At 40.3% G+C, this 19,402-nt stretch overlaps 1 protein-coding gene across 1 annotated transcript in view; it reads left to right on the forward strand.

Annotated features, from left to right (window-relative positions):
• The window catches only part of NBAS (NBAS subunit of NRZ tethering complex), a 331,777-nt gene that overhangs the window by 262,962 nt on the left and 49,413 nt on the right, over positions 1-19,402 (forward strand). The window contains exons 45-46 of the mRNA XM_070574395.1: positions 15,196-15,414; positions 18,314-18,516. Of these exons, the coding sequence (XP_070430496.1) occupies positions 15,196-15,414; positions 18,314-18,516 (422 nt within the window). The remainder of the gene's footprint in view (positions 1-15,195; positions 15,415-18,313; positions 18,517-19,402) is intronic.

The raw sequence follows: 19,402 nt of genomic DNA on the forward strand, positions 1-19,402 counted from the left end.
ATGGTGAGAAATGGTTAAATTCTGGATTTATCTGGATAGGTCCAAAGGGATTTGCTGATGGATTTGGTGTGGGATGTGAGAAAAAACTAATAATCCAGGATGGTAACAAGATTGTTGGTCTGAACAGCTATAAAGGGGGAGTTTCCATTTACTAAGATTGGGAAGGAGCAGCTTTTAGGGGTAGGATCATGAGTTTGTTTTTTGACATAGTAAAATTGATATGACTTTTTGTAAGATGTCACCATTGGGTGATGGGTACATAGGACCTCTCTGTAGTATTTTGCAATGTCTTATGAGCCTGTAATTATCTCAAAATAGTTTTTAAAAAAAATATTGATGTGGCTTTTAAATATCCATGTCAAGCTGTTGATAGGCAGTTGTATGTATGAGTATGGCGTTCAACAGAGAAGTCTGGGCTGCAGAAATACATTTCAGCATTGTCAATGTATAGAGAGGAATAAGAGCCAGGTGCCTGGATAAAATTCCCAAGGGAGTGAGGAGGTAGAAAAGAAATGAGGATAGAGAATGAGGCCCCAGAGCACTCCAGTATTGAGAGTCGAGGATGAGGAGGAACCAGCAAAGAGTGACAAGCAGACTTTTAAGATTTTTTATAGCAATATTTTTATTCATTGATGGAAAAGACAGTAATGAATGAAAAAGAATGGTGATATAGGAAGGAAAGGGGAGAATTTCTGTTGTAATTGGTGAGAGTGGGTGGGACCCAGAGCCCAGATGGAACGATTGGCCTTGGTTAAGATCCCTATCTGTTTCCCATGTCGCAGGAGGGAGGCAGAGCTGATGGGCACAGATGCAGGAAGGTGGGTAGATGTGGTAGGAGATGGAGGGCATTAGCTTCTGGCTGCTTCTATTTTCTCAGTCAATGAGGAGGCACAGAAAGAAATCAGCTGAGTGTGAGTATAAAGAAGGAAGTGTGGAGATTTGAGAGAGGAGAGGGTATAGAGCTGTCTTCTAGGAGAGTGGGAAAGTAGATAGATGGGGAAACGCAGTCAGATTGCTGGGCTTCCTAGGGCATCCTAATGAGCACCTCTCCCCGTTTTGCATTGTAGCCCTCCTTAGGAACTCTCAAAGTGTCAGCAAGTCCTCGACGGTCCTGGGAACCTGCATGCTTTGGACAAACCTACCTCCCCTCCAATGCCTTGGCTTTTCCTATAGTTTACCCTGCTGTTTGTCCTCCTCTTGCCAGGTGTCTGTTTTTATCCTTAATAAGATTTACCTGTTCATGATATATGCATTAGAATTTCTCCTTTTCAATTCAGCAATTTCTATATTATGAAATATAAACATTATGTTTCTTTACCTAAGTGACTTAATACCAGTAGTGATTTGAACCATGAGTGGGCAATAGTAAATGTTAAGGTAAATGTTTGCTCCTTGGTTAATGCTGCTGCTGCTGCTTTTGTTGTTGTTGAGCCCTGTGCTAGTCCTATGGGGAGAACCAAAGGAAATTTGAGATGTAATCCCTGTTTCCAGTGGGCTTACAATCTAGGAACATAAGGCAAATGTTCATAAAAACAGAGCAAGGAATACAAGGCAGCATGAAAGTGAACACTGAATTTGAGTGTAATGATTTTCCCATATGTTAGGTCATTTGATATGCACAGATATCTTGTGGGTGGTTAATAAGCAAGTATTATCATCTCCAGTCTGGAGGTCAGATTCCTAAAGGATGATTGTCCAAAGTTTAATAAGTGCCCAGTCCCATTTTCACACCCAGATCTCCGGATTCCAAATGTGTTGTTGATTGCACGACAGTCTTCTGCTTTAGGAGTTGAAAAGAGAAGAAGGGTCCCTGTAGCTGAAGTAGGTAATGTCCAGGACATAATTAAGTATTTTTCAGGTTTGTGAGCCCATAAGAAGTCTGTCTTACCTTTAGTAAGTTGGAGAGTTTGTTTGGTCCAAATGGGCCATACATTATGAAAAGTCCCCAAAAGACTAACAGTGGTGTTTGGGTGTAATGTGGAGAGGAAGCCAGAAGCCAGTGAATACTTGTGAATGGCAGCCTGGACTGGAGATGGGAAGAGAAGTAGCATTTCAGTGCCTGGTATGTGCCACATGCTGTGCATGCGTGATCTCATTAACTCTTCATAACAACCTTGCGGGGTGGATGCCGCCACCCCTGGTTTATGGATCAGGAAGCTTACGTTCAGAGAAGTTAAGGAACTTGCCCCAGACTGCTAGCCTATAACTGACAGAACCAGGATTTGAACGTAAGTCTGTCATATTCTGAAACTTTGATCTAAATGTGATATTTGTACAAAAACTGTAGCCCTATTTTACAAGTTCATTTTCACTTCTTCACTGTTCTTTAAATAATCTGACTTAGAGCTGATAACGTTACATCTGTAGAGGCTAGCAGGGCAGCTGGGGGACAGTCATTAGAAATACAAAACTAAGGTGGTTCTGTGGGGGTAGCAACTACAAATGGCTCCGTGAGTAAAGTATTTGAAAGTGTGAATTGACGTGACCTGGGGATCAGCCTGGACTTTCCTAGTACTTCATAGATCTTATCTATAAATACATACCTGGCTCAGAATGGAAGTGGGCATCGGGCTTGGGGTTAGCAGTGAGAGCGAGCTCAGAGACTGAAAGGACGATCACGTGTTTGTCTTCCCTGGGGCAAATATAACAGTGTGCCCCATGCTTTAGAATTATGTGATCATTTGGTTCTTTCATGCTGTGAGGAACCCCCACACTCTGGTTGCTTCAGTTAATAGAGCATTATAGTAAGAATAGCAAGGTGTCAACACTGAGAATATGAGTGAAAGGAAACCATTTCAGTGAGCAAGACCTCCCAAACAATTGACGAGTCATGACATGAAGGTGTGTGAACCTGCTCACTATGGCCCCCCCATACACACACACTCTCACACTCATTCCCACACAAGCTCACATTGAAATTTCCCCAGAAAGGAATCTCTTTGGTTGTGTGTAACTATCCAGTATGGAGCAGACTTGTAGCACAGAGCTCTGGGCCACGCCACAGGTCGTTGTCCAGCCTCTGAATGGCTGCCTTCGGCTGCACACTAGTCCTAGGGCTCATCAGCTATGGTCAGATTATGAAGAGGTCTGTTGCCAAGCAGATAGCTTATTTGTAATGGGCCCTTTCTGGCTGCTTCTCAACGGAGGATTGTGGATAGAGCATTCTCTCTGAATATTGTGACCTGTAGAAGTCTAAGAATTGACCCTTAAATGTCTGTCAATGATAAGGGGAATTAATGTTTCCTTCCAAAAGTCTATTATAGCCCCCCAGGTGGCACCTAAATACTGGCCTAGATTAACCAGTTTCCTCCATTTACCTCTTCACGTTCAGCCTTCAAAACAGATGCTAACGAGAAAGAAGAGAATATTTATTGTAATGTTACTCTGTGAATTGTCCTGGCAGCTCTGGGAGGTAAATACTTTTATCACCATTTTAACAGAAAGAAAATAAAAGCTTGAAGAAGTTAAATGACTGCTCCAGTGTCTTACGAGCTGGAAGTGACCAAGTCAGAACTCACGTATGGGCCTGCTCCCAGTAGCTTGCTTTCCACTCTCTCCCTTGCCTGAAAATTTTGGCTGCAGAAGCCCATCTGGGATGATCATGATTATTAGCCTGACTGGCAAGCTGAAAACTCATTCTCTGTGCTTGGAAAATTATTTCAAATTGGCCAAGGTAATAATTTAGTAAGAGAGATTGAAAAGTGGCCAAAAGACCATGTGCGCAGTCCAATCATAAATAATAATGCCTCTGCTCCCAAGGTGGAGTCTGGCGGGACGCTGAGCGGTAGTATGTTTCTGCAGCCTTTATGGGCGTCTTCATGAATAAGTGCAAGAAGGAGAAGGCTCGCCTTCCTGAGAAGCATGTGGGCTCTAAACCGACAGGAGGTGGAAATCTTGGGAAGACAGAGGAATAAATAAACAATCTCAGAATAATGTGCAGCAAATACCAAAGCATATTTTAACATGAAAAAAGCAGTAGAAAAAAGGAGTCTGAAAATAACTTCCCTACTGAAATGCTCTTTTCTCTGGCCGACTTCACATTCTGAGTTGTTCGTTGTTCCACCGCAACTCTTCAGTGACGTGGGCTCCTTTTACTCCCCCATATCCATTTTATCCATAAAAGATAAGATACTCCTTATCTTTTAGCTGCTATTTTATCAATACTTTCACCAGCCTGTGTGGCAAAGGAATTTGTAATGAAAAACCGTGCCCTCTCCTCTCAGCCTGTGCCTACTGCCTTTTCAAGTCTCGGTACCCAAGGGAAGATCCTTGTCTAATTGCAGTCATCTCAGGATGCCAGTTGTTTTTGCCCACTTGACAACCAGGGGGAACTCTTCATAGATGAAGATGGTAAACAAATAAATTAATGAAAGATGGATAATTGATGTGATAGATGACTAATGATGTGGAAGAAGGAAGGTAGAATGGTTAATAGTTGAGTCAATGAGACTAGGAAGATCGCCAGGAAAGGCCCTATGGTAGAGGAGAGATTTGAGCTGAATGCTAATAAGTGAGGATATTGGCCATGTACCACAGAAGGAAAGGTTAGAAAAGGAGGAACATTCCAGACAGATTTAACAGTGTAAGGCATGAAATAACCTGGTACCTTCAGTTAACCACAAGAAATATAGTATAAATGAAAGTGTAGGGATGAGGCTAAGGAGGTAAGGAAGGGCCCAGTAATGAAAGCTCTTGTACACCTGGCACAAGGGTATAGACTTCATCCTGGGCATGGATCTGTTAGACATAAATTTTAAGCCAGGTAGTGACACTGTCAGATTTTCTCTTTAGAAAGATCACTTTGGTGAGGATTGGACAAAGGACCAGAAGGCACCAGCCTGGAGACAGGGAGACTCCAGAGTGAAGGCCATTGCAGTGTCTTGTAGGAGATGATGATGGATCAGCTAAGGCATCGACAGCAGACTCACACGATTGTTACTATAGTACAGGCATCTGTGCCGTATTTGTTTTAATAATGCATTTCTATAAACATTCTTCAAGGAAATTCCACATTTAACCATTTTACCTCTGAATCACCTAGCAAAGTTCCTTAATCATAATATAACCAGTTTTTTGTCCAGTAAACATGGTCTGATGAGGGATTTTTAATGCTGCCCTAGTGTGTAAAAGACTATGAGGGATTGATGCCACTGACCAGGAGGAGAACAGAGCAAAATAATTTTAAGTTACCAGTGACCCAGGACAATCTGGAAAATATCATACGGTAATATTGTGGCCCCTCAGTGTATTGAATTGAATTGAATCTTGCTAGATCTTAGACACATTGTAAGCTCTTTTAATGGTAGCTTGGTGATGGAGGGAGAGACAGGTTTATAGTCAGAACTTCCTGAGTTCCCATCCAGCTTGACCTTGGGAAAAATTGCTCTATCTTTTGAGTTTTCTCCTCTGTATAATGGGGAATGATAGTCTCTACTATGTAAATATAGATTAATTTGAGAATGTTTTTAGACACAAGTAAAGTCCAATTCAATTGGCTTAACTGACCAGAAAATGTACTGGTTCGTGTAACTCAAAGGTCCAGAGGTGGGGCTGACTTCAGGGTTGGCTGATTGAGCAGCGGGTGGTCATCAAGGTCATCCATCCAGCTGTCTGTGGTGTTAGCTTCATCTTAAGGTTCTTTGCTTTAGTACGGTGACCGGCAGTAACTGGGGCTACGTTGCTTCCTAATTCACATCCGGCCAGGCAAAGTGAGAGTGCTCCCCAAACCAAACAAAAATTCTAAGCTTTATGCTGATGAGATCACCCCCTGAACCAATCCCTGTGGCCCCTGGATTTTCATATTTAGACTTGGTTTTGCTACAGATTTGTTGATCTACTTAAAATGATCTTGATAACAGTTTGTGTTGTATATCATATGCATGCATATGATATGAGAAGATTTTTAAGTGGAAAATGTGAATGAATGCTTTCAGATTTTGTCGAAACCTGTATATGTACAACAACAGTGGATAGTAGTATTGGTTACTGATTGCAGTAACATTTCATCTCATTTCTGACATTCTTCATGTTTCTCTCTATTGAGATAAAGGTGACCTTAAGCTATTGAAAAACACAAATATATTAGCTATGTCACTGCTGAAAGTGAATAGTAAAAAAGATAGGCCCATTTACACTTTGCCAAAGAACAATAATATTTCCGTGGTTATTGTACAAGGCAAAAGGCCAAGATAAAGTGGCTTCTGTGTCCTGCATCATTCATTTTTATTATATAAGCAGTTGTTAGCTAAAGCAAAAGAAAAAAATTATGTTGATTTTTTTTGTTAAGTGTATAATTGAATGTGATAAAACATGCATTCCTATTTTTGTGTTTGACTATCTAATTAACTTTTTTTGTGTGTGTGAGGAACATTTGCCCTGAGCTAACATCCGTTGCCAATCTTCCTCCTTTTTTTGCTTGAGGAAGATTAGCCCTGAGCTAACTTCTATGCCAGTCTTCCTCTACTTTCTATGTGGGATGCCTCCACAGCATGGCTGATGAGCGGAGTAGGTCTGCACCTGGCATCCAAACCTGCGAACCAGGTCGCCAAAGCCAAGCACGTGAAACTTTAACCATTCGGCCATGGGCTTGGCCCCCTAATTAATTATCTTAAAGCAAATTTTTTAAAACCTCTCAATTTTCATTTTCTGCTGATAATATTTAAGATACTGTTTCATAATGTTTTGTATTTACAATTTTAAAACAGTGCTTAAAATGCTGTACTAAGCACTAGGAATAAAAAGTGAAGACATGAGTCCTGCTTTGATGGACCTCATAATCTGGTAAGGAAAGTAGACATAGAAATAAAGCATATGGGCAGCGTTCAGTGGCAGCTCAGAGAGAGATGACCTGTTATGCTATCAGTAAAACATAACATGATTTTTTTTCTTAATGAAGTCAGTTAAATCTAGCTTAGATAATTTGATACCTCATTTGTAGCCCCAGTGTCTGCTGGCCCCTGCAAGTCATCTTGTCATGATGGGAGCAGATTTGCAGGTGTTTTACAAACTGAGTTATAACCCACTAGTGAGTCCTGTAATTAAAGAGTTGTGATCAGCTTTAAAAACAAACAAGAACACTAGACTGTAGGTTAAAATAGAAAATATCAAAATGTATCTCCCCAGAGTGGGGGTTGTGTTGTTTCATGAAACTTTTGTTCGCTTTGAATATATGCATATATGTATATACATATATTGTGATATGGAGTTTTGATATACAATATTTCTTAATATGGGTCTTGGACAAAGAAGTTTAGAAGCTGCTGGGTCAACTGACAGGCCCTGGCTACATACATCAGGGGAAGTGCGTACTCTGGCAGCTAACTCAAGACAGAATGTTGGTGTCCTAGTTCTTTTACATAGATTGTTTAAATCCGAAACTGCCATCTTCTCTCACCCCACCGCCCCAACCTGTCTAGGCTATGCAGTGACCTCCTTACTGTCCCTCAGCCTCCAGCCTCAGTTGCCACCTCTAGCCATATCCCACATTCACCACCAGCCAATTGATTGGGTCCCTCAGAAGCTTGAAGTCCCCAGAGATTGCAGTATTGGGTCATACTCTTCCATTGCCATTAGAGTCAACCAAGAGAAGCTTGTGCAAAGCACAGGTTTCCTTCCACCAATGCTAGTGCCTTCCCCAACCCCACAGATTAAATCAGTCAGTCTAACAAAGACTCAGGAATTTGCATGTTTGTAGTAGCACCCGGTTGATTTCAATGCAGGTGGTCTAAAAATCACACTTCAGGAAAACAGTGCTCCAGAGCAGTGGACTTTCAACTTTTCTATGCGTGTACCTGAGAGAATTTAAAATAACTTGGGTATCTTCTCACACACTTGATGTACACTTAGTCCATTTGGGCTGCTATAACAAAATGCCACACACTGGGTGGCTTATAAACAACAGAAATTTGTTGCTCACAATTCTGGAGGCTGGAAGTCCAAGAGAAAGGCGCCAGCGTGGTGGTGGAGATCTGGTGAGGGCCCTCTTCCTGGTTCGTAGTCGGCACGTTCTTGCTGTGTGTCCTCAAGTGGTGGAAGGGGCTAAAGATCTCTCTGGAACCTCTTTTATAAGGCACTAATCCTGTTCCTCTCAAAGGCCCTACCTACCGATACCATCACCTTTTGGGGTTAAAATTTCAACATACGAATTTTAGAGAGACACATGCATTCAGACCATAGCACTTGATATCTAAAATTTTTTTCATAATTTTAGATAGTTACAAAGGATGATGTAGTTTCCAATATTTTAAATATTGACATTGAAAGTAAAACTCTTACATAGCTGTATGTGTATCCAGGGTAATCTGTATTAGCATAGCAGTTTGATATCTGCCTCTGTCCCTTTAAAAAAAAGTACAAAAACAAGCACACCTTGAACAGTTAGAAAAGTTACATCTTTCCTTTTTCTCAGACTGTTTCTACTGTTTCTTTTGTCAAAGAGAAATAAAGCCAGACTCCAGTTAAGGTGGTAAGGACAGATTTTATTTAGTATTAACTACTGCAGGAGGGAAGAGAGGCCGCAGAAACTGAGTTCAACTTTGTGACTGCCTAAATGCCGGGGTGTGCTAATGCAGAGGCCCTGGAGTGCAGTGGGGGTCCCCATGACGAGGCCATCTGGTCCAATGGACTCTTATCTGGAAGAGAAGCAAACTTCTCTGTTTTTCTAACGGAAGATTGTTGTGCATGTTGGAGACAGGTGCCCACTGCGGTTAAGCCCTTACCCTCCCACGGGGATTGGGAGCAAGAGCTTTCTCCTTGAATGTTTGCTTTTCAGAGAGAGAGCTCCCTGGTCCTTGAGGAGATAGTTTTGGGTGGGAGAATACTTAGATCTCAGAGAGGCTGGAGAAGGATTTATAATCACAAGCTTTCTAAAATTACTGCTCTAAGAGGGGGTGCAGGGGGCTATTGGCCCATCACCAGGTTTTGGTGGAACAAACAGTAAGTTCTACTGGCAGCATCGAGCTTTCCAGGCAGGCGTTTTAAGAGGAACTGTGGTCATCACAGAGACACGGCCTTAAACTGCTAGAAGGCAAGCTAATTTGGTCTCTTAGTGAAGGAGTCTGGACAGAGCCATTTTGTGCCGAGAGTTTCTGCAGTTTACTTTCATCTAATTTTATCAAATACAGTGGTTTTATGCTTAAAAGTTGTTTCTCTGCATCAAAATTATTATATAAGTAGAAATTAACATTTAAAGTTTTTCTTGTGACCATAGGTCTCTAAGATTTTTTGAAAAATTATTCTGTATTGAGTTATTGTTTCAATTATTGCAATACACATTTGATCAGAACAACATAGATGTGTTAAAATTTTTGATAAATAAGTATTAATTATAAAAATAAGATTGTGTTTAAAATATACATCTTAATGAGGTGGGTAGGGCTTTAAACATTGTTTTTAATTAGTTTATGTACCCTTGGATGACTGTTACTTGTTGCTAGATTGAGATTGCAGTCAACGTCAATTCTTTCCATTTTACATTTGTGTAGATATGAATATGAAACACCTGGTTCACGTAAGTGCGTCAGGAAGGAATTTTGTCATGGCAGTGCCACTCAATTCTTTGAATACCCTCCAAGTTATCAACCAAAAATCATATAGCGATCTATTATTAAAAATTATTTTTAATGATTTATCAACTGACTCAATTAGATCCTTCATAAATTTTGTTGAAAACAAAGAATGGGAAACCTTGTGATGTGCAAAAAGAAATTTGTTATCCAGTCCTTGGAGTCCTGTCACACATGGCGTTTTTAATTTTCCCTTTGTTTGGTGTTCTGGAGCTTTTTAGACAAGGTGTCAGAGTCAGACTGAGGAAGGAGGCGAGGCTGCCTGTCTTGTGTAAGTGGAGGAAGGCCCATCGTGAAAGGGAAGTTGAGAGAACAGGCTTGACACCCTGACCTCAGGCACGTTCTCAAGAAGATCAGTTTTGGAAAGAGCATTTAGCGAGGGTGAAAATTGAGAAACTGACTTCTTTAAAACTATCTGCACCCGGTAGCCTTCGAAAGGGCCGTGTGTGCTGGTGGCACATATACCCCAGTCTGAAGACCATTGACCTAAAGAAGACTATGTAAGTTTCCCCAGCGCCCCTTTACATCTTGTCTCCTGCAGGACGGTCCCTTGCCTGAACACTCACAGACCTTCCGTTTACGCCCCCAAGGACTTTTCCTTACCCCCAGAACAGTGACCTTCCAGATTTGGCCTGGGAGTGAGACCGGAAAAGGAAGAGTGTCTGAGTTTTCTTGGCAGTGGGTTTGAGGAGGAGCTATGAAGGATCAAACTCCTGGGGTATTTTGGTTCTTTTAAAAAAAAATTCTTCCTGGTTTCCCAAATATTCTGTTAGCCACTGCTCTGCATCCACTCCTCCACTCCCCTGAGGCTTCCTGAGGTCGTGAGCCGCTGTTTTTGGTGAGAGTCTATTATGTCCCTCAGGTGTTTGGGAGCACAATAAAAGGTTGAGAGTCACAGCCATAGAACACTGTTTCTTATACAAGCCTTTTTTTAAGTCCTTATGCTGCTCTCTCTGCCTGAAATCTACTCCACCACCTTCTTCCCCCTGAACTCTTGCTTATCCTTCAAGTCCTGGCTCAGGTGTCACCTCCTTAGTAAAAACTTTCTTGGGGCCGACCCAGTGGCGTAGTGGTTAAGTTCGCATGCTCTGCTTCAGCGGCCCAAGGTTTGCAGGTTCAGATCCCAGGGGTGGACCTACACACCGCTCATCAAGCCATGCTGTGGCGGCGTCTCACATACAAAACAGAGGAAGATTGGCATGGATGTTAGCTCAGGGCCAATGTTCCTCAAGAAAAAGAGGAAGATTGGCAACAGATGTTAGCTCAGGGCCAATCTTCCTCACCAAAACCAAAAAACTTTCTTGCCTTTCTAAGACAGATTTTTTTTTCTTGGTGCACCCACATAATTAGTTTATACTTCTGTCACATTTTATAAACATTTATTTTTGTGTTTGGCTTTCCCATGAGGGTGTGTGTTCTTCAAAGATAGGGATTGTGTCTTAATTTACCTTTATATCCCCTCTGCCAAGACCATGCCTAGCATATGGTAAATATTGAAGCTTGTGCTTGAAAAGGAGGAGGGAGAGATGGAAGAAAAGTAGTGTGAGATTTTAAATGGGAACATGGGAACCTAAAAAGAGTGAATATCTGTCTGTCCTTTATTAGTCAGGGAAATTTTTTTCAATCTCTCAAATTAACTGTGATGTTTAAAAAAATATGCAAATAAGATAATTCTGCTCTTGATTTTCCCATTATTTCATATAGTTGCTATTAGCAATGTAAACTGTGTAAACCCTGATTTTTCCACCTGACTCTGTAGGTAGCAACGGGATTTTTCTCAAGCCACCTGCCATTTTCTAAATATCAGCCTTATCTTCAAAGTCACTCTATGTTCATTTTAAAAAGAAAAAAAAGTGTCTGCTTAGTAAGAGTTATCAGCTTTAAAGTACTTGCACATGATGAAAGTCGTCTTGGTGCATTTTGAATCAAGCTACTACTTGCAAATGATAGTAGTGATTGTGTCACTCATGTGCTTAAGATCCTTCCTTTCATGCCTTCCAGGCCCAAAGGTGATAAAGACGGGTCCCACCAGCTTGGCCCACAGGCCCTTCTTCTTCCTCGTTCTCTGACTGGCCTCTGCTTGGCTGTACATTCCAGCCAAGCCCATTCACTCCCAGGTTCCCCACTTGCTCATTTGGCCTGGTGACCTCTGGGAATTCTTCCTTTCCTGCCTTAATGCCTTCTCACTCTTGAGGACTCTCTTTAGAAATAGCCTCCTTTGAGAAACCCCTGACCTCCCAGCCCAGTGGGGTCAAAGTACCCCTTCTAAGGCCCTCCGTAGCATCTCACATCTACCCTATTGCACTTTTATAATGATCGTGCTTCTTTGTCGTGTCTTTTATCTCTCTGTATTTCCAGGTAGGCTTTAACGTACCCAGGGGCAGGGACCTGATCTAATTTTGTCTGTGTCGCCAGCACCCAGCCCAAGGCAAATGTACAGCATACTTTCACTGGATGTGTATTGAATGAATAAACTGAAAGTCATCGCTCGTTTAGTGTCCTCGTGCCTCTTCCTGGGTGACTTCTGATCACCACGGACTGGCATTGTCCTGATGGCATACGTCTGCTTCCAATTTTTTTGTTTTAAGTCCTTTAAAATGTCCTTTTGCAATTTTAGCCTCCTAGGGCCCTCTTACAGGAACAGGATCCTGCAGAGTCACCAGTAAATTAGAGACTTCGGGTACATTTCTAGGAACATGTTGAGAACAAGTCATTTCATTGCGCTTTTAAAGGTTCTTTTTTCTCCTGTATATTGATCAGAGTTGTTTAGTAATTTAGCAACTATTTTCTGTTTGTCTGCAATGTTCTTAACGTTATATTGGCTGCTGGGGTTACTTAGATTTGAAAAGCCCAGGTTCTACCCTGAAGGATCTCATTGTTTACTGAGGGAGATGCACAAGTAACCAAAAGGTTTTAAGGTGGTGTGATACATTCTCTGATACAGGTAGGCACAGAGTGTCTTAGGCACGCACGGGAGTGGTTTGTAACACGAGGAGAACGTGATGTCAGGGACGCTTCCAGAGGAGTGGGCTCTGAATTGATTCTGGAAAGACTGGCAAAAGGAGGCTTGAGAAAGGATGACATTTTTTTCTCAGATACCTGTACTTTCATATTTTTATTTGATGTAAAAGTCTGTTATAGTGTGTTTTTAAATGGGGAGCCAATAAGACATTTCCATGTAATTGTCTTCAGTGAACAAGCTGCCTTCAGTGCCTTCTGAATTCCTGTAGTTCAGATTCCGTAGCTAGCCTGGCACTGCCCTCAAGAGCACTTAGAATTTATTCTCAGTTCATCTTTCCCGCTGTAGCTTTTTAATATGACAGATCAGGAGATCGGTAAACCGTGGCCCACAGGTCAGATTCAGCCTACAGCCTGTTTTCGTACAGCCCTTACCTAAGACTGGTTTTCACATCTTTTTAAAGGATAATAAAAACTAACCAACCAACCAAACAAACAGAAAGATATGCAACAGAGGCCATATGTGACCTGCAAAGCCTAACATATTTTCTGTCTGGCCCTTCACACACCTGCTGTATCCAAATTACAATGCTCACTAGTGATTACATGTATATCATAAGCTTTCCCACTTCTGCAACTCTGCTTTTGCTCTTCTGTCTCTGTGAAATGTTGTCATTCATCCATTTCTTCATCTATTCATTCAATAGGTATGGCATTTGTTACTTATGAGCCACCATCCTGGGCTCTGGGAATAAGCAAATTGGGGACAGACAGTAAGCAAATAGAAACACAACATATTAGATATGAAGAAAAAATGATGCAGGGTAAGGAGAAAGAGACCAGTTAAGGATGCAGGGAGTGCTGGCTTTATAGAGTGGTTAGGGAGGGCCTCTCTGATGGCAATGTTTGTGCCGAGTCCTTAGGGAAGCACAGGAACAAGAACCATGAGGATACCTGGGAGAACATTTCAAGCAGAGGGACCAACAGTGGAAAGGCTCTGAGGGACTGCAAGGAGGTCAGTGTGTTTGGAGAGGATGAGAGTGTGGAGAAAGGGAGGGTATAGGGTCAGACAGGTAGAGTGAGGTGAAGAGCAAATTATATAGGGCCAAATTGGGCATTGAAGCCTAGGTTTTATTCTTAGTGAATTGGGAAGCCCATAAACAGATTTGAACAGAGGCCTGACATAATCAGATTCATGTTTTAAGAATATCACTCTGCTACTAGGTAATGCTGGAGTAACAAATTAACCCCAGAATCACAGTGGCTTAAGGCAACAAAGGTTAATAATATTCCTTCATGCTCCTAATCCAATAAGAGACTGCAAAGGGATCTATACCACAATGTCACTTAGGATCCAGGCTGATGGAAGCTCTACCATTTTCTGTTGGGTCATTTGGGACCTATACCCTCCTCAACTGCCATGGCTGGGGAAAAAAGGGAGACTGGATAATGATACCTATAGATTACTTATTGATCCAAAGAGGTGCAGATTGGCAGGGCCTAAAAAGGCCCCAGCATGGCTCAGAGGTCTGTGGTGCCTCCATCAAAATGGGTTAAGACTTAATTTTGTATTCTTGAGGGCAAGTGAGTGTAATATTTTTAATATTATTAGAAAAATATAACCCTTGCATACCTAACACAGTGCCTTTCACATATCAGCATTCAAGAAATACTTGGTGAGTAAATGAGTAAAAACAGTGTTGTTATAGAAACTCTGGACAGTTGAGAAGAACAGAATTGTCATAATCCCAACACTTTAACCTAATAGTCACTAATATTGTGTATGTGTGTGTGTATATATATATATTCTTTCGTCTTCAGCCATATGCACAATGTGGTTCAGATTTTAGTATGAGCATGGTATGGACAGTTTCATAATTTCTGATTGCTAAAATTTAACATTTTATGATAAATATTTTCCAAATCGCCATATTGTTTTTATAATTCTAATGTTAATGACTACATAATATTCTATCTAGTAATTTATCATAAGCTAGGTACTATTTCCCTTATTATTAGACAGATTGCTTTTGAAGTTGTATTTTTATAGTCTTATTCCAGTTAAAATCTTCATGCCTGTACTTTTTTCTTCTTTCGAATTATTTCCTTCTAATAAATTATCAGAACTGGGAGTTATGGTTGTAGAAATGACTCCTCCTTTTTGCACTGGGACCAGTAATCTATTTGAATACTCATCACAACACCACCTGCTTTTGGGTATTAGCATTTTAAAAAAATCTATATTTGCTAACTTAATAGTGCAAGTGGTACCTTACTGTTTTTGTTTTCTTCACATAAGAAGAACTAGTATGAGAAAAGTCTTATTCATTGGTTAAAGTTGTATGTATTAAAATTCCACTTTTGTTCCCTCTACCTCACTAATGCCTTGTTAAATACGCCATACACAGTTAAGCGCTGCGTGAGGACGTTTTGGTCAATGATGTATGTACGTGTATATGACAGTGGTCCCATAAGATTAGTACCATAGAGCCTAGATGTGTAGTAGGCTGTGCCATCTAGGTTTGTGTAAGTGCACTCTATGATGTTCACACAATGACAGAATTGCCTAATGACACTTTTCTCAGAACGTATCCTCATTGTTAAGTGACGCGTAACTGTACAATAATGTAGGGCTGGTTTGTTTCACTGTTGTTTAATACCTTGTTTTTTAAAGCTATCTGTGGAAGCACGTAAAGAGATGACTAGAAAGGCTATTAAGACAGTCAAACATTTTATTGAGAAGCCAAAGAAAAGAAATTCAGAAGAAGACATTCAAGAAGTTAGTGATTCTAGAGTGACCTATGCTGATGCTTTGAATCATCTGGAGAAATCGCTTGCTCACCTGGAAACCCTCAACCACAGCTTCATCATTTCTCTGAAGAATAGTGAACAGGTAATGAAATGAGCACTTGCATATGTTCAGTCACTCAGATAACATCAGTATATTCTTTCATTTATCCTTTAAAGCTGGGTTAGTTGTTTTGATTGGGTTTTCAGTCTTGCAGATACCTTGAAAATGGTCCTCAAACCTCTGTCCTTTAGCCTCTTCATTATCACTTGATTGTCAATTCAGTTCTCACTTCTTCAGAAAGGATTTTAGGCCACTTAACATAATCGATAACCTGGGGGAGGTGAGAGATGTGGAGGGGGAGGGGTGGGAGAAGAGGGGCCTGCGTTGAACCCAGGATGGGTGCTAGGGTGAAGGGAGAGGTCCCTAAAGCTGAGAAATGATGAAAAGATGATGGTTTGCCAGCTCCACTTCCAGCTGGTAGGTGTCTTGCTCTCCAACTGAATAAGGAAGATTTTTTTCCCCTAATTTTTAGGAAAATTCTGAAATAGCCACCCATGCCTACTTTGGCACATTATGTTTTGTATGTTCTCATCTTGTTTTTATGTTGCATGTTTCCAACATACTTTATTATCGATGTGAATGTTTTGCCTAGTAGAATTGTTCCTAGTTGATTTCTAGTTGAGACCTTCATGGTGTCTCTAAAAGCGCTCTGTGAGAGACGGGAGCCCCTGACCTGAGGGGGTCTGAGGACCAGTGCGTAAGGCTGCGTGGAGAAACCCACGGTAGCTTCGGCACTTTTGTTCTATATTGTCACACACAACACAGTCGTGGGATTTTTAGATGTTCCTTTCCATAACTGAACAGTCGACAAATCAATAAGTAAATTGTTTTCATATAGGTGGAGACAATGTTTAGATATATAAATCATATTCCATTTGCCCCTTTAATGCTATGGTAAATGATCCTGTGAGTGGCTGCTAACCTCCTCTTTTATTTTTCTTAGACCTTACATGTTTATTGAATTATGTTCTTACTTGTAAAAAAATATGCCTGAATAGAAAGATCACTCAGCGGAGAGGAGTTCAGATAATGAAACAAATGGAAGTCTCCAAAATTTGTATGAGACACATAAATGCACACCCCTCATGGAAAAGATAATGGGAAGAATTCAAGTTTGAAAGCAGTTTTATTTCATTTTGTATTTTTCAATGCCTATTAGCCTGTCTAATGAATAACATTAAATAATGGCATGAGCAATATAGAAGCCTTTGCAGGGAACAAATTGGCTTTACCAGTCTGGATTTTATCCTGCTGACATTTACAGTCTGATAGTCCGTAATTATAAGAACGAGGGTAAACTCTGAATCTTCAAGTAAAAGGGATTTATACTTATTCGTATAAAAATTTTAAAATACTTCTTATTTATTTTTTTAATCAGATATATTATATGTAAATCTGGAGAATTGTCATCACTCTCCTGGGAACATGGTCTGTCTTTCAATGAGTAGAGAGCAGAAAGAGTTGGTAACAAAAACAGCCATTTGTTTCAACTAGGCTGTGATTTAAAAACACCAAATGGCTACTTGCGAATGCTGTTCAGTCAGACTGTGGATGGCCTGTAATGGACTCTTATGGTTCCTAAATTGGATGTTATTTGATTTTATTTTGGCACCTTTCATAGCAAACTCTGGAAATAACCTTCATCCTTGTACATTTGTCCCTTTTAAGTTTGAGCCTTGATTGTAACCTCTTTAGTAATATCCCCAGTGAAAGAACATCTGATATACTCAAGACAGTTGGTGCAGTCTGAATTAGAGGCCTTCATCTTGTGGAGCCTCTGTTCCCCCCCGTCTCGGTAGGGACGCTAGTAATTACCCTACCGAACTCACGCACATTTCTTTTTTAATAGAAAGTTTCACAATGGGGAGAACAGTAAACGACCTCTCATGTGCCCAACTCTCAGATTCAACAATTATCGAAACGTGAGCAATCCTATTTCATGCATACCCTACCTGCCCTCACCCCGCTCCAGTGGATTATTTTACAGGAAATCCCAGTCATCTTTTCAATTTATCTATAAATGCTTCCATATCTATTTCTGAAAGGTCCCTTTAAACATAATCAATACAACATTACCACAATTGAAAAAACTAATAGTAATTTTTTAATATCATCAAATGTCTGGTCAATGTTTAGATTTTCACATGGTTCTTTTGAAAGACCAAACAGTATATTCAGGATTACTTGCGAAATGATAAAGAACTTGGAAAGTGTTATTAATGTTAAGTGACCGTATTTGGTATAATGAAAAAAAATAGTTTGTGTCCTATTTCTTGAATTATTTGTTGTCGCATTAGTTTTTACAGATATTATTGAAGAGGGACAGGCAGTGTGACACGGTGGATGGGGAAAGGAGACTTGTATTCTAATCCTAGCTCCCTTAATGACAGGGTGTGTGACTTTGGGCATATATTTCCACGTGACATCTTTGGTCTTCAATTTTCTTTTTGATAAAATGGAGCTAATTATAACTCCTTGCAGAATTGTTCTAAGCATTAAATTAAATAACATACGTACAATACCTGGGTTTACATACTAGATGTTCAGTCAGTTATAACTGTTATGTGGTTGTAGCACAAGGATAATAATAGAGAAACTTGCCCTTAATGAGCATTACTTTGTAAGGACTCACTTTTTTATTATCTCATTTAATGTTCACAATACCCTCTATTCACAAGAACCTGTTGTCCTCATCCTCACTTTACAGATACTGATATTTGAGATCACAAAGGACCACTGAGTAATAAATGGTAAAACAAGCATTTGCACTCAAGCTTGGTGACCCTGGAGCCCAAGCTCTTAATGAACACTACATGTTCTTCAGTGTGGTTTGTGGTTGGAATGTATTTGCTTTGAGAAGTGTTTAAATATGCTTCGCTATGTACATGTAGGCATTTAATTTCTCTTGGATATTTAGGTGTTGAATACCATGTTTTTGCAGGAGACGCTGCAGAAATACAGTAAGATCTATGATCTGTCCCGATCAGAAAAAGGGAAACTTCATGATCAAGCTGTGGCCATGTGTTTAGATGGTCAGCCTCTAAGAATGATTCAGCAGCTGCTAGAGGTGGCTGTGGGCCCTCTTGACATTTCACCCAAGGATATAGTACAGAGTGCAATAATGAAAATAATTTCTGCATTGAGGTAAGCTATAAAATAGTCATTGAGGAAAACCTGAGGTGATATTTTGCCAATAATAGTGCTTGTTTTATGGTTGTTATGAAGATAAAATATCATCATGCATGTAGAAGCATTTTATAAACTATGAAGTACTTTACAGAAGTGGAGAAGGAGATTTTTATTAGATTTCCCAAATTCTTGTGTCTTGAGAACAGAGAACCAAGAAAATGTTTGATCATTGGTATTGTGTGTAATATGTCAAGAAACTAGCTAACTTCTGGTTAGACACCTCCTCCCCCTAAATTATTCTTGAAATAAGGGAAAGGCCAAAATGGCATGTGAAGCAGCTAAGTGTCAGACTGTCATGTGACTTCAATGTGGATTTTTTCAGCTCTTGCCTTTTCTAATTCCCCTTCTGTGTAGCAGTGGGAAAATGGTTCTCAGAAGATCCTTTTGAAGTACAGAAGGCAAGGTTAATCATATACTGAAGAAGTTAGACATCTGTTAAGTGTCTTAGGACATTATTTACCTGCAATTAATGGCATAGAACTGGCAATTGAGAAATTCCAGCTTTATGTCGATCTGCTGGTCTTTGTAGGAATGCATCCAAGAGGATTAGAAAGGGGGGGAAAGTTAAGCTAAGAAAATAATAAAGCATCAAGTGCTTTCTGTGAATAATGCAATTAGGCTAAAAGATTTAGTTGTGTTTAATTTATTCTCCTTTTAAGCATTCTTTGTAATTCTGTATTGCTCTTGAGGAACTTTTTGATTAAATGCATGTCAGTTTTCAGCAGCTGAACCGAAATCAAATGAGCCTTTATCAATTTAGTTACCCAACCTCATACAGCTTTCACCTTAATGCTCTGAGGTATCTGGTAATTTTATATATAGAGAGAGAAGTAAAGTATCA

Source organism: Equus przewalskii, chromosome 14 (genome assembly GCF_037783145.1).
Source record: "Equus przewalskii isolate Varuska chromosome 14, EquPr2, whole genome shotgun sequence".
NCBI lineage: Eukaryota > Metazoa > Chordata > Mammalia > Perissodactyla > Equidae > Equus > Equus przewalskii.